The sequence below is a fragment of the Poecilia formosa genome, unplaced genomic scaffold (genome assembly GCF_000485575.1).
Source record: "Poecilia formosa unplaced genomic scaffold, Poecilia_formosa-5.1.2 Scaffold357, whole genome shotgun sequence".
NCBI lineage: Eukaryota > Metazoa > Chordata > Actinopteri > Cyprinodontiformes > Poeciliidae > Poecilia > Poecilia formosa.
The window spans coordinates 251,347-266,355 of record NW_006800296.1 but is presented as its reverse complement, the minus strand read 5'-3'; the positions used below and the strand labels follow the sequence as shown (position 1 = coordinate 266,355).

The following is a 15,009-nucleotide window of genomic DNA, read 5'->3' as shown; positions in this document are numbered from 1 at the left end:
GGCTGGTGGGAGTCATGACTCACGCTCAGCTCCTGCGTCCTTGGGGGGGAACGCGTTCGAGCCCGAACCGGCTCTGACCGTTTATCTGTTTTGGCAACAATTAAATTAAGCTGCTGCGAAGCCTGAAAACAGGTGGTGCGATAAAGGCGAAGCTCTTCGCACCGCGACCGGTTTGTTACGTTTCAGACTAAAGACAAACAACTCTTCTTTTCATGAGCTGTGTATTGGGGGCTGAACTTTGTGACAAGGAGGAAGGTGACGTTAACCGGGTTTGATCTTCGGCTGGAACCACTGGGTAGAGAAACACGGAGACGAGAAAAGAGGTTAGAACATTACGGCGACGACAGGAGAGGATCTGCGGCCTCGGTCCGTACCTTAGCAGCATAGCTGTCCTGATACTCGGTCAGCGGAGGCCTCTTGATGGGGTGTGGCAGGCCGCCGCTCTGACAGATGTGAGCAGGGACAAGTTGGGCCCCACAGCAGCAACCTAACGGATGCTCAGATTTAACTCCACAGCTGGGAGAAAAACAGAGACAAGAGTCAGAAAATAATTATTAAATTATATATATATATATATTAATATATAAAAGTGTTGTGTATCTGTAACGTACTTGGTGCAGCAGTGGGATGTAGATTGAAGGGCGGGGGCGGGCTGACATACAGCTGGTTGGCTCACGGCGGTCAAGTTGCCCCCCGTGACTCCTGCGTCCAATCAAAGTTGAAAAGTTGAAAAGTGAATTCGCAGCACCTTGCAAAAGTTTTTAGCACCCTTTGAACCTTTACGTCTTTTCATGCCGCCACAAGCACACAAACTTCGATGCACTGTGTTGAGATTTTTACCCTCTAGACCTACACAAAGTGGTGCAAAGCTGTGAAGTAGAAGGGAAACAAAAATCTGAAAAGTGTGGCTTGGACTTGCATTCTGAGTCAACACTTTTAAGAATCTTTTTTTTTTCTTTTTTCTTCAATTGTTTGCAGTCAGTCGTTTGAGTTAGTTGTCTACCAGCGTACCAATAGAGGAATCTATAGAGTGTTTATCAGTCAACGTCAATCAATCCTCTGCGCATGTCGCTTTCAGAACGCAAGCGAGAATACTTTATTCTAACTATTTACAACTAGGCTAATAAAAATGATTTACAACTCGCAGGCAGCACAGATCACTCCTCTTCACTGTCAGAGGTTTTAGTTTTAGCACATCGATTCTGTTCTCGTTCTGTACTGCCTCCTGTTCCAATCAACTGCATTTTTAATGCTTTAAGGCTTCATTTATCACCTGCCTTGGTGGATGCAAGGCAGGTGGACAAATCACAAACTAATTGTGAACAAACAAAGAAATAATTTGATTTGTCCTTTGCGCACTAAATGTGATTTCCGCTTTTTTTTTAAATAAAGTATTTTATAAACAAACTACATTCTGATGCCCTTATTGCTCAATAAAACTTTGTTCTATGTCTATTTCTTCCAGCATTCCAGCTTAAATGTTTGCTTTTTTTTCCTTCTGCCCTGCCCAACCCTTACTCGCTACTTTTTTCATGACATAGACCGGATCATTTTTAGCCGCAGCTTGTTGGAAAAAAAAACAGCAGATGATGAACCTGTGGCGTGATTCAGTGTGATGTAAGGAGCCGTCCCCCGTGGAACGGTGCCCATGTGAGTCGGCGTGGCAGTCTTGTGCAGAAGCTGCAGGACATCCTCACACTTGATGGGACCTCTGTACGGTGATAAAACAATCACTCCTGCAGGAGCACAAAGTAAGAGAATTAAACTCTGTACATGAGAGATGTGTTTTTCTGCATTCAGTCCCTCGGGTAAACATTAACTGCCCTGCAAAATGATTCACAATTCTTACATTTTGTCACATTATAGCCACAAACACATTGAATGCAAGCACAAGGCCCTGTGGTGTGCCTCTGTTCAGGACCAGGGTGGATGATGTTTGGTCCTCTATTCTCACCATCTGAGGCCGGTTGGTAAGAAAGTCCCCGATTCATAGTCACATTGATGCCGAAAGTCCCAGATCATGGAACGTCACTATCAAGCTTCTCAGGGATGGGAGTTATTAAATGCTGAAGACAAATAGCATCCTAACATCAGTGTCAAGATGCTGCAGGTGTGTCAGGGTTGTGTGTAGTACAGTGGAGACAGCATCCTCTGTGGACCGGTTCCCCGATGACTGGGGTTAGTGCGACTCATTTGAAATGGTCACAGCAGATTTTTGTGGTCCCAGCACAATGATGGAGGACGTAAAGCCGACAAGGACAGTGGAAAACTGCAGGGATAGATCGAAAATCTCTAAACTTCACACCACAGACATTATAAAGAGGACATGTGCGTATTATGTATAGCCTAACGTATGCTATTATAAAACATGCTGCTTTATAGAAACAATTTAAGCAGCACGTCCTATGTTTTCAACATGAACATTTGCTAAATAGTTGACTAGCAACCAAAATATTTAGTGAGCAAGTTAAATATCTAGTATTAAAATTAAATAGTTTTGACTAAATACTTAGCAAAATAAATGTTATTTTGGAACTAAATATTTCGCTCAGACTTAAACATTTAGGTTGGAATTAAATATGAATTTTGCAAACTAAATATTTAGCTTCCTAAATAAATATTTATTTTCAAAACTACATATGTAGTTTGCAAACTGAACAGTTAGCTTGTGAATTAAATATTTAGTTTGGAACTCGGACATTTATAAATTTATGAATAACATGGTGGTAAAAATATGACTGAAACGTGAGCAAAGTAAACCAAAAATATTGCTGTTAATGTTCTACTGTGTAGCTGTACAAACGGCACCCCATAGCTGTGTGGTTTGTAAAATGCTTATCATATCGGAATATTTTACTCTGTTACTGTTGGTCCCTCTAAAAATATTGAAATGTGCTGAACCGGGTATCAATCCAATTCAAAGACACTTTTAAAAAAATGTGTTAATAAGGTTTAGAAATATGGCTACCAAAAAACAACAACAACAACAAAAAAAAAAACAAAAAAAAAAAAACGTGAAATTTCAGTTTAATTTTCAGCGACATATGATTATAACTTACACCTCATTGCGCCGCCAACGGCAAGCGACTGTTTCAAAATGGCGGCACATCAACGACAATATGGCAAAAAACGGTTCCTCTGCTCTTTCTTATTATGTGTAACATAAGACTAACTTCCGCGGGGAGTGTTACGGAAATTTTTCAAAAAGTACCGGTCTTTACTGTCTTCTTAACAAGTTCGCAACAACAAAAATTTTACGGTTTAACTGACGAGCGGCTCAGTGTAAACGGGGCGTTATGGGTCGATCAGCATGGAGCAGAGCAGGCATAACGTCCGTTGTAACTCTGGTGGGATAAAATTCTGATGTGAATGCGCGAATTGTGAAGTCTGATCCTTAATTTTCAGCAGCCCTGCCCTGTTGTACTGCTTGAGCGTTACAGCTGCCAGACCAGATACCAAAAACACTTTAAAAAAATTTAATAAATAAAAAAGATAGCCGCAATCTTCGAGCCGCTTGCCCGTTAACGCCTCGGCCTGGCAACCGTTAAGCAACCGTAACACGATAAACATGCGTAACGTTTCAAGTGGTACGAACAATATCGACTCCTGGATTTAACACTTCTCTTTTGGCTTCAGATGATCGTTTTATGAGCGCAAAACCACTGTGAAAAATGTGTCCTCACCCTCCTCGTAGTGAATGTCAGAGGTCCCACTTGGCTCCTCCATTTGCCGCTTCAACAGGCCAGCTGCCGACGGGAGAAAACAGGTTGAATGTCAAGACGCACACTGGAGCTTCAACGTCTCTTTGCTTCAAAAAATGCCTCTTTACCTCTTTCACCATAGACGTTGTGCCATGGAGCTTCATCCTTTAAACAGCCAGCATTTCTGAGTTCCTCAGTGAAGGAAGTGGCTATGCCGCCGAGTGAGGGTATGAAGACTGGGAAAAGGGTAGTCGGAGGGGTCTGTAGGACCAGAGCAGAATCTGAGTGTTGCTGGTAGCAACCGAGAACTAGATGAGCATGAATGGGTTACTGAAAGCATGCATGGCCTTACCTGGGGGCCAACAAGTGAGGCTTTGGTTTCGGGGGTTTTCATGTAGTAGTGTTGAAGCAACATAGCCGACGTATCACGTTCAGGCTGTAAAAACAGCCAAAGCACTAATGTAAAAAAAAGTGACGCCATAAAAAAAGAGACATGCCTTTCTGTGTATCTGGGTGACCCAACCTACCATGCGCATCATGCTTAATACCCCACGTTTACTGGGAGGTATGGGCTTCAGAAATGATCTACGTTGGTGAAATGGTTTAAAGTCTGAATTGTAGGTGGTAGTAAATCTCTCAGAAGGGCTCACAGCCAGACCCTGAGAGGAAAACAGCAGGGATCTTACAAAGCTGGAGTTAGCAGCAAATGGACAGGTAGACGTAAAAACATGCAGGTTAGCAGAAACAATGTTATGTTCAGGCAACCACCTGAAAAAGCTAATTGTTTAAGGAAAATTTATTCTTTAAAATACACCTTTGTAAGGTACAGAAATTACTAGAAGAGTACTAATTTCTGGGTAATTATTACACACAATTAGTTGTGTGTAGTAATGAATAGATGTGTTCATCTATTCATCTATACCTAACCATGGTGCTACAATTACTAGCTCAGCCAGTAGCTTGTTCTGGCTGAGAACAAGTTATTGATACAGAAAGAAGTACATAAAAACTGCTACTTAAGGGTACTTAAAATGTATATTACTGTCCTGGTGAAGATATGTAAAAGATGTGTAACTAATTTATTTTTTTATTCAGTGGCATAATTGTACATTAAAATAAATGTGTAATAACCAATTTAACCCATTTATCCAGAAACAAAAAAACAAAGAAATGTACAATAAATCACATATAACACACTTAATTGCACTCCTGCTTTTCATACTATATTCTGTCAATCCCCTTTAACCAAAAGGACAACACTTTCTGCATGGGGGTTTGCATGTTCTCCCTGTGCATGCTTGGGTTTTTTCCAGGTACTCCAGCTTCCACCCTCAGTCCCAAAACGTAACTGTTAGGTTAACTCGTCTCTCTAAAATTACCCTAGATTAACTGAATTTTGGAATTTGATTAGCTGTAAAAATCATAATCCTCAACGCATAGGTAAGTGTTTAAAAATATTTATTTTGTTGTCTACTGAATCTGTTTACTATGAGTTTAATATTCACAGAATAATATTTCACAGAATAACTGAAATAAATTCACTTTTAGTAAAATTTTTATGCTTTGAATGTTACTAGTGACTTTTTGAAGGAGCCATTGCTCTATATATGTTGTAGCCTAATTAGTTAGATTATATGTCTGTACATGCTTTAATATATCAGGCAAAAATAACCTTGTTTTTTTAAAATTATAACTTAGGGTTTGTAGCAGGGGTTTCAAACAATTAATGTCGAGCCACATCAAGATCATAAATGTCAAAGATGCGGTTGTGGCAGAATGTGTTGCTAAAACTACCAATTAGCTAAGTTAAAATATTAATTAACTAATTAAATATTAATTAATGTGGCAATATACAAATAAAAAAATAAAAGCTGATTTTATTTACTGATAAAATAATATTTTGCACACAGCTGTTATCTTGATGTTCTATTTATGTGGCCTTGTAGAGTCTTGATGACCACATAAATAGTTATGGCAGGCGGATCTGGCCAGCAAGCCTTGAGTTTGACATATGTGGTTCATGGTCGGGCTGGGCGATATGACTGAAAAACGCATAGCAATACAAGTGTTTAATATTAGCAGTCATCATTAATTATTTATAATTTTTTTGTTGTTTTAAATATCTAAAATACTGCCAAACTGGTGACGAGACCTTTCCTATTTTATCGACTGTTTCTTCTAGTTACGAAACTGCTGCTGCGCATGTTACTCAACAGGTTGTTGCTAGGTAACCAGAGTAAGTTAGCTCATGCCACCGATCTAGTTTAGCTAGCGGTGAAACGTTGAGCGCCTAAAGCGCTTGCTTTGCCTACATCTCCCCCGAATGCTGTGCGGTTCTGGATCGAAGTTCACTGAAATTATTACATATTCTATGAGACATGCTCTATTGGCACCGATCATGTCTACATATATATAGATTGTTGTTTTATTGTCCAGCCCTAGTTTACAGAGTTTATTGGTCATAGTGCGCACTGTAGTGAAATATTGCTATTATGTATCTCTGTGTGTACTTTAATTGGATGGATGTTTTTGTTTACTTTTTTTGTAAAAGTGCATTTTTCGAGATAATTCTGTTAAGAAGTTATTGTTTTGGTCATTGTTTTTGAAAATTGCTACAACCCTCAAAAATGAGTAAAAATATATATCTTTAAAGTTTTATGCGAAGAAGCATAGAAACATAACCTTTGCTATTTTTAAAAAAATCCTAAAATAATACCCATAATTATAAAAAAGCATGACGACAAAAGCTCAGTACTTTTAAAAACAGCCGTTCATTTTGTTCATTCAGTTAGCCTCTTAGCTAGCAGTGTCGCTGACAGTTAGGCTGCTCAACTTACTTCAGACTTATCGCAGCAAAGCACTAAGAGGAAGGTAAATAAAAACACACACGGGAATAAACTATACTGTTGGTATAGTTTCACGGCCTAACTATTTAATATTTAAATATCGTTTCTTTAAGTGTTCTCCTTCGGAGTCGATGCTGCCCCCATCAGGTCAAAGATCAGCAACGCAGCCTTTCAAATAAACTCAATTCCATCTATAAAAGCTTTGGATTTACATGAATTAGCTTTTTTTAATGTTATTCTTTTGCCTCTTCAGATATGTTGATCGGTTTTTTTTGAGTGTCAATAGAATTTCCAGTTAGAAACAATGTTTTATTTTTTCCCTTTAGTAACTAATTCAAAGCATTCAATGGGTAAAAACCAAAACAAAAGGTGTATTTACCGCGTAGCGAGCCCAAGGAAACATATTTGCTGCTTCCTCCTTGGCAGATTAATCCCTCTTCTCGGTTGCAGCTTCTCTGCTGGACAGCTCAGAGAAGTATGCCCATTACTTCTCTGGGCTGTTACTGTTTACATTTAAATGTAATTATGTTTTATCACACACTTGGTTCTGTTTTTCCCAAGGGTGGATAAATGAACTGAAAGAACATTGATGAGTTTAAAGAAAAACAAGAGTGATAGCCTGATTAAATACAACATGCAATTTCCAGATTATTCTGTTTATTAATGGTGGGGAAAAAAATTCCCAAACCAATATGGATAAATGTGAAAAAGCAATACCCCTCTAAAAGCTGCCGCTCTTGGTGGCAACAGATGCCTTCAAGTGTTTTACTGGCAATGTATTTTTCATATTTCTGTGGAGGAATTTTGGCCCACTTTCAGCTGCAGAACTATTTTAATAAAGGTACTTTGGTGGGCAGTGTCTGTTTAAGCTCATGCCACAGAAACTCAATTGGATTAAAGTCCCACTGTTGAATGGACCACTGCAGAAGCTAATTTATTTTAGACACAGCAATGAGTCAGTGTTTGACTCATTGCTGCATAACCAACGTTTGCTTCAGTTTAAGGTCTCAAACTGATGAACAAACCTTTTCCCTCAAGGTTTTCCACTATTGAAGAGTTCATAATGTCAATAACAGCAAGTACCGAAGCAGCAAAGGAACCTTACATTAAAATCTTAGTTTTGCACTAAGATATAGCACATCTTCCACAAACTTTTGTTTCATTAATCCACAGAACATTTCCCCAAGTGTTCAGGATCATCAATAAGCCCTTCGGTTCATCGGCTACACCTGCTCTTCCCTCCAGGGTCACAATGGGACAGTGCCAATCTCCAGCAATCATCAGGTGAGAATTGCGGAACAGCCTGGATAGAGCATCATCAGTAATTCTGGAAAATGACATGATCAACCCAGGAACTCTGCCATAGATGCCATTGTTGCCCAATCTTTCTATTGTTATTACAGTCATGAGCAGACCATATCTGAGGTAGGTGAGGCCTGTTGTGCTGTAGATGTTGCTCTAAGTCATAGTACTAACTCCCTGAATGAGTTGTTGATGCCCTCTTGGAGTAATTTTGGTAGTTACTCTTGGGAAGGCTTTTGTTACATTTCCTGCAATGGCAGATGCAGATAACTTTGTTATTCACTTTTTGGTATTTACTACATCAGGGAATGATGCAAGTTTCATGTTTCTCAGTACAAAAACAAACAAGAGATTTAATAAAGAAGATGCGATACTGCACATTGCTAGCATTAAACATTAACCAAGTGCCTCAAACTACAGTTTTAAGAGTTATTGTTGATGAGAAACTAACTTGGAAACAACATAATGAACATGTATGTAGAAATACCATAAAATCAATTAGTTATATACTTTTAATATCACAGTAGAAGTATATAACTTCTAATATACTATAAAAATATAAAATTAACTCTATATGGATAAGAGAAAATCAACAAAAGCCAAACTTGACTTTTGTTTTGTTTAAAAACATCAAAAATTGCAGCTTGTATAATCAATCGATTCCGTTCATATTTATTGCAAATTTGCTTTCATAAGAACTGTATAAAGATTATGAATCAATGTGAAGTTTTATACAAAGTTAATAGCACCTCTTTTTGCATGGTGACTTCATGTGTTGATTATGTGAAATCTAATCGTTTTTAATCGCTGAACCTAGAGGTCTGCAGGTCTCTCTCTGCAGACCTGCCCTCGAACCGTCTGCAAAATCACCAACACTGTTATTGTAAAGCCATGGTGCAAATGAATCATCAAAAGTCAGAAAAAAAAAAAAACTTTGACAGTTCAATAAAAAAAAATATTTCAGCTGTTGCTACAGAAGCTGCCAAGTAAAAGGATTCATGTATTTTTAAATCTCTTCATCTGAGGGCTGGATCTTGAGAAATCATGTGCAAGTTCAGTCTCACACAAACCTGATTTAAAGTCATTGTGATTGGAAAAAGAGGACTGAACTGTAAAAATCATAAAGTGGCCTTTGTTGTCACTGGCTGCTGCCGCCGAAGGAGTGTTGAAAGGAGATTTTAGCATTGGCGCCATAATCCATGCTGACGGAGAAGCCGAAATGCTGAGCGCCGAGACTGGCCCCTCCGAGGGCCGACGACTGCTGCAAAATCAGGAGGCTGTAGCCAAGGAAACGACCCTTCAGCTTCTCAGACGACGCTGCCTTTTCCAAAACCTCTGTGAACCCTGAAGAGAGACAGACGGAGGCAGGAAGTACAACTAAAACGGTTACGATTCAGAGGAAACCGTTGGAAGGTTTTCTCAGTTTCTGACCTGGCTTCAGCAGAGGCCAGCTCTTCCAGACGGAGCCCACGCACAGGATGGGCAGACCCAGTTCACCGCTCAGTAAAGACTTGGAGGACAGGAAGAAAGAAGAGGAATGCTCACGCGTTAATTACATGCAGTACAGAAACTATTCACATCCCTTAAACTTTTCCACATTTTAAGCACAAACCTCAGTGTATTTAATTGGGATTTTATGTGAGAGACTAACAACAAGCAGTGCATGATTGTGATACATGGTTTTCAAAATACTCTAATTACATCTCTTCTGTCTGCACTGCAAAAACAAAAGTATTTTCAGTCTAGTTTCCAGTACAAATACCTTAGAAAACTTGAAATTAAATAAAACTAACTTACAAGTAACTTTTTAGCAAGAAATCAGAGCATGTTTTGATTAAAAACATTTCTTAATATTGATTTAAAAAAAAGAAAAACATTTCCATTGGCAGATTAATTTACTTATTACAAGATTTTTCTATGTTACTTTTCATCAATATTAATTATTTACTTAAAACAAGTTCCTGCATCTTCAATGTTCAACTTTTGAAATTCAGAAATTTCCTTGTTTTTGTTAATCACCAAATTTGGTGGTTTAGAGTAATTTTAACTGGTGTAAATTTTGCTTTTTTTTTCTCCGACTACAATGACCCTAATACGCCGTCATATGCATGTTACCAGGTTGTAGCAAAACAATAACAAAAGAAACACTAACTTGATATAATCCAGTATGATTAACAGATTATAAATTGGTTAAAAGCAAGTTTAGTAATTAATTATGTGTCTGATAAGTCATTATTCAAATCTTGCTAAATCCAAGTAAACCAAACTTCAAACCGACAGAATTTATAAAACAATAACTCTGCCTTCATCAGTAATTAGTGCAAATCTGCATATTTATCATTTTATAACTAGAACATGTTATAATCTCATTTGGCAAACTATTCCAACTTCACTTGCAGTGAAAAAAAGAGAAGGTAGTTTTATTAAAAGCAGTCCTACGTTTTAGGACTGCCGTCACCTCTAGAGGGCGCCCTTGTGACTCTAGTCATGATCTCAGGAAACAAACTTTGTAAAGGTGGAACAGCAATGTCATCAAGAATCTTATAAACTAAACAGATGTTTGCATAAAGTATCAGATTATCAAGAGGTTTTTCCCTGTAGAATAGCTATAGCATTTAATAATTTGTTGACTTCTATGGGTGATTGGTTCCTCTGAATTTTTGGATTAAAAATAAACATTTTTTCTGATTTTTATTGGTGAAAAATAAAAGTAAACATGCATTCTTTTCCTTCCACTTCACAATATGCACTACTATCACATAAAACCCAACGAAAGGCATTGAGGTTTGAGCTTGTTATACGAGTGGTTGCATAACTCTGTATATCTGATGTGGTACTGATACCACATGATACATGCTGCCTGCTACCTCTTGTGCTGCAGGCAGGACTGCGGCTACGTGTTTAGCCAGGACTCTGCCTGCCTCGGCAAACACGTGCTGACACAGAGCATCTCCAGCTTCTGCACCTTAGATTGAAAGATAAATATTTTTCATCTTTACCCGCTTCTACCAAAGACAAGAACAAAACAAAAGAAACTGACGTGCCGATTACCTTCAGCCAGCTTCAAGCAGAAGCCAGCAAAGAATGATTTCTGGAAGTTTCTGTACAGATGTGGCAGCATGCCCATCAGATCTGACACCTGGGATTGAGAATGAGGCTTTATTCACTATAGTCTCATTTAAACAGGTGGTGTAAGAACTTCTTTACATGAGGACAAAAATTGTTAAATTAAAAGCACGTGGGGTTACAAAAATTATATATATATTTTTAGAACATTTGAAATAAAAACATTTGTGCCTTTTTTATTTTATCTGCTCAATAATAATAATAATAATAAAAGACAATTCTATTTGAATCGAAATATGAATAAAAATCAGTAAATTATTGCAGATACACCACATAATTACAGACTAAGGCTGGACAATATGGCTGAAAAATGTATCATAATAGAAGCATTACATATCAGTTGTCATCTATAGTTATTAGTTTGTTTTTTGGTTTAAATATCTGAAATAATACGAAACTAGTGTTGTAACCTTTCCTGTGTTAGCCACAGATTTCACTCTACGCTGTTGGTTTTTATTTATAAAAAGTTATGAAGCATGGTGGAGAAACCTTAAACTGCTGCTGTGCAAGTTACTCATCAGTTTGTTGCTAGGTAACCACAGGTTACTCAAAAAGTTGTTGCTAGGTAACCAAAGAGTTAGTTAATGCCACCAACCGTTCTTAGCTAACCTTTACAGGTTAGCATTCCTCTGCCTAAATTAATAAATGGGGATCTATTTTTTGCACCCAATATTTTTTTTAGAAAGATATTAACCTACAAAAGACGAAAGAGGGTTCATCAACATCAGCCAGCTATGCTTGCAGGCCACATTTTGGACACCCCTTTTCAAAGCAAACACAACTTCTGGATGTGTCTGACCTGGAAGTACTCCTCCATGGCTTTCCTAACATGTGCGAGGTCATGCGGCGGCGCCGCCAGGTTGTCTTTGGCATCAAACACCGTCTTCAAAGCCAAATGAGCGATCCAGAACCCTGAAACACAAAAGCAACATGAGTCTGTGCCGCAACGACGAAGAGATAGACATTGATGTCTACCTGATCCTTCATCCCCCATCATGTGACCCCAGCCTCCGCAGCCGACCTGGGAGCCGTCAGGGTTGACCAGCTTGCAGTTGGAGCCGGTCCCGGAGATGAGAACTACGCCTCCTGGTGAGAAGGCACACGGAAGACGGTGTTAGATAACAGAGGGCCATAAAGGAACGGTGATGACAGTCCTAGGTAGACACACCTGAAAGGGTAAAGTATCAGTCGTTAACGGGAAACTGTGAGGAGCTTTGGTGCAAGAAGGAAATCATTAACAAAAGCAATGATGAAACTAAAAATGTAACCTGTGAAATCCAACTAATGTTCTTAATTGTAATTCTTACAAATAAACAAATAAAATAGTACTAACTTTAATTACATGCACGTTAAAATGCAGAAGCTAACTACATTACTCGCACTATTGTGTTTATCGAAACGAGGATAGTAAGTTGGGTGATAAAAGTGACTATTTATTACATCTGTTTTAGGTGTGACAGACTGCATGTCACATCAATCATACCTCCACAAACACAAGTACTGCTTTTGAAAAATATTTCCATTTTCAATACGCTTCTTTTGGACTTTTGCACACACAAACTGCACTGAATCATATTTTTACATTTATTTACATTTATGAATACAAAAAAACAAAATAATTTCAACAATAAACAGTTTTGGGTGGTTTTAGACACCAATAACTGGAATTTATCACCACAACGACAAATCAAAATTGTTATTATAATAGTGAATATATAACGATAAATGATAAACAATATGACATACGTTGTTTAATGTGCGGCAACCTCCAGCCCAGCTTCTTATTATGCATCCAAAATGTATAAGATTTTGATTTTATCAACCAATTAAAACACCAAATTAAAACTAAAAGCTTACCTCGATCACTTGCCGTTGCCACGGCACCAATGGCATCTGTGGTGATGAAGTAATGCTCGCTGAGATGTGGAAACCGCTCCTTCATCACAGCAATCAGGTTGTCGATGGCATCTTTCTGCTCACCCCCACTCAGAGACATACCCTTCACAAAAACATAAAGAATTATAGTTTCAACCTGACATTACGACAGCAAGCAGGAATCTGTTTTTAAGGAGCCATTTGACTGACCAGACAGCGTAGCGGCGTGTTTGGATCCAGTCCTGCGTTGATCTTCGCTTTATGGATCATTTCATTGATGGCTTCAAGACATTTATCCACCCCGATCAGCTATGTTAGACACAAAAGCACAAGTTGACAGCACAGGGAATAGACAGTAATCATAAAAAGAAATGAAATCCGCATTAACTGCAACTATATCCGGGATTCAGTCTTCAAAAATAATAATAATAAAAAGCGAGAGATTAAATTATTTCAACTAGAACTGAAAGATGGTGCACTTTCTATCTGTTTTGGGTTGTAAACTGTCCCACCCTGACTTTTATCTGCACCTGTGCAGCTCACCCAGTGGTTGGTGCAGGGTCCCACTGCCTCTCCCAGCACCTTCCCATCTCCTGACAGCAGCACAGCCCTGGAGTGAGTCCCTCCACTGGATGAAAACAACAACAACAACAAAAGAAACAGAAATGCAGGGATAAGTTAAGACATTATTAACAACTAACATAAATACCTCAGTGAGACAGGAAGGATGAAAGAATGCAACATGTAACACGTTTCTATGCATTTTCATGAGCAATCATTCATTTGAAGGCAACGTAGCAAAGGGGGACGAGATGATCACGAGATTTACGCTTCCGTGTTCGAATAACATCTAAGTTTAGCCTTAATTTATACAATTAATTTATTTGTATTCAAGACATAAATAAACATGCAAAATTCAAACAAACTCAAAGACACACGCCATAACACTTCAACTTAAACGGTTTTAGTGGATATTTCCACTCTTTCTTACCCTTCTATTCCACCGTACACCGATGCCATGTTCCTGTTTGGGTCCCTGTAGTCGGCTGAGATCTCGCGAGATCCAGTTACACTTGCAATATCACATCTTAACCACTAGATGGCAGCGTTGTGCTATCTTGTGTCTGCTGAAAGTTTTATGTGCAAATAAATGAATAAAAAATAATCATAATTTTGAGTTCATTTATACATTTTCTACTATTATTCTAGTTGTTTCTTCATACTATTAACTACTACAGTTGCTACAATTTTATCCTCACTGTTATTGATCTAACTATTTGTATATTGCTGTATTTATCTGTAAAACACCAATAAAAACAACAATAGTAGTAGTTATATGTTTAGACACACGGTCTCTCTTTAAGATACATAAGCTTGATATAAAGATATCAATTAAAATGTGGAAAAAATGCACAAAATCCACAATTTACTATAAATGTACATGAAATTTCTCTTCAAAATACAAAAGGTCACACAAATAAATCCTAAAATGCACAAAGTACACAGCCAAAAACAAACAAGTACAACAATGAGGGAAGAGTCATTATTGGTCACAATGACCTTCTTATGCTTAGATATCATTTCTAGCGAAAGAGAGCTGCTTTATTCCAGAATAATCTTGACCTGATTGATCAACGAGTTAAGTCTGTTAAGATGCTTAACGGAAACAAAATGTATTAAAGGAGAGAAAAGTCAATATATTATCTGTTAATCATTTAAACTTTTCAACTTTCTCAAATGAAAAAAATCAGCTTCTTGACTTTTAATAACCAGAATCTGCATGGAATTGGAAATATTTTTTCTATGTCTAAAACCAATAATCTTCTCCACTGCCTGACCCTTTATGATTATTGGCCAAAGTGTAGCGCTGCACTATCTTCCAACCTCTCTTCCAGATACAGCTCCTTCATTTTACTGCTGTGTACACTGACCTTGTTATTTGATAATTTCACAGCAAAGCGATTGAGTTTATCTTTTGTTGGTTAAGTTATTGCTAAACTAAACTGCAACAAAAAAAAAAAAAAAAAAACAGAATAAGACATTATGGCCTCAAATTGAGACTGGGACTCATTGTTCAAGAATCCTTATCCAGTGTCAGAATAATGTCAATAAGATTTATCACCACTGGAGACACAGCACAGCTACACTGTGAGCCAACA

At 38.0% G+C, this 15,009-nt stretch overlaps 2 protein-coding genes across 2 annotated transcripts; both read right to left on the bottom strand.

Moving 5' to 3' along the window:
* Window positions 1-204: 204 nt before the first annotated feature.
* Window positions 205-7,054, bottom strand: LOC103153600 (uncharacterized). The gene is made up of 9 exons (XM_007574579.2): window positions 6,927-7,054; window positions 4,229-4,360; window positions 4,054-4,137; window positions 3,830-3,962; window positions 3,684-3,746; window positions 1,596-1,736; window positions 612-702; window positions 375-516; window positions 205-291 (listed from the first exon to the last, which is right to left on the bottom strand). Exons 1-9 carry the CDS (start codon window positions 6,948-6,950, stop codon window positions 262-264), a joined length of 840 nt encoding a protein of 279 aa, XP_007574641.2. The 5' UTR covers window positions 6,951-7,054; the 3' UTR covers window positions 205-261.
* Window positions 7,055-8,498: 1,444 nt separating this feature from the next.
* nagk (N-acetylglucosamine kinase) lies at window positions 8,499-13,953 on the bottom strand. The gene is made up of 10 exons (XM_007574577.2): window positions 13,842-13,953; window positions 13,394-13,478; window positions 13,061-13,159; window positions 12,833-12,974; window positions 11,951-12,061; window positions 11,775-11,887; window positions 10,901-10,988; window positions 10,717-10,814; window positions 9,281-9,359; window positions 8,499-9,193 (listed from the first exon to the last, which is right to left on the bottom strand). The coding sequence occupies exons 1-10, from the start codon at window positions 13,868-13,870 to the stop codon at window positions 8,988-8,990; spliced, it is 1,050 nt and encodes a 349-aa protein (XP_007574639.1). The 5' UTR covers window positions 13,871-13,953; the 3' UTR covers window positions 8,499-8,987.
* Between the last annotated feature and the right edge of the window lie 1,056 nt (window positions 13,954-15,009).

Bases quoted from the DNA above. Each gene is read 5' to 3' on its own strand.
- LOC103153600 (XM_007574579.2), bottom strand. From the start codon at position 6,950: ATGTTTCCTTGGGCTCGCTACGCG. The intron at 4,361-6,926 runs GTAAATACACCT...TTTTCCTCTCAG, and splicing joins TTCCTTGGGCTCGCTACGCG to GGTCTGGCTGTGAGCCCTTC. The intron at 4,138-4,228 runs GTAGGTTGGGTC...CTGTTTTTACAG, and splicing joins TATTAAGCATGATGCGCATG to CCTGAACGTGATACGTCGGC.
- nagk (XM_007574577.2), bottom strand. From the start codon at position 13,870: ATGGCATCGGTGTACGGTGGAATAGAAGG. The intron at 10,989-11,774 runs GTCAGACACATC...TCTCAATCCCAG, and splicing joins CCATGGAGGAGTACTTCCAG to GTGTCAGATCTGATGGGCAT. The intron at 9,360-10,716 runs GTAGCAGGCAGC...CTGTCCTCCAAG, and splicing joins TCCTGCCTGCAGCACAAGAG to TCTTTACTGAGCGGTGAACT.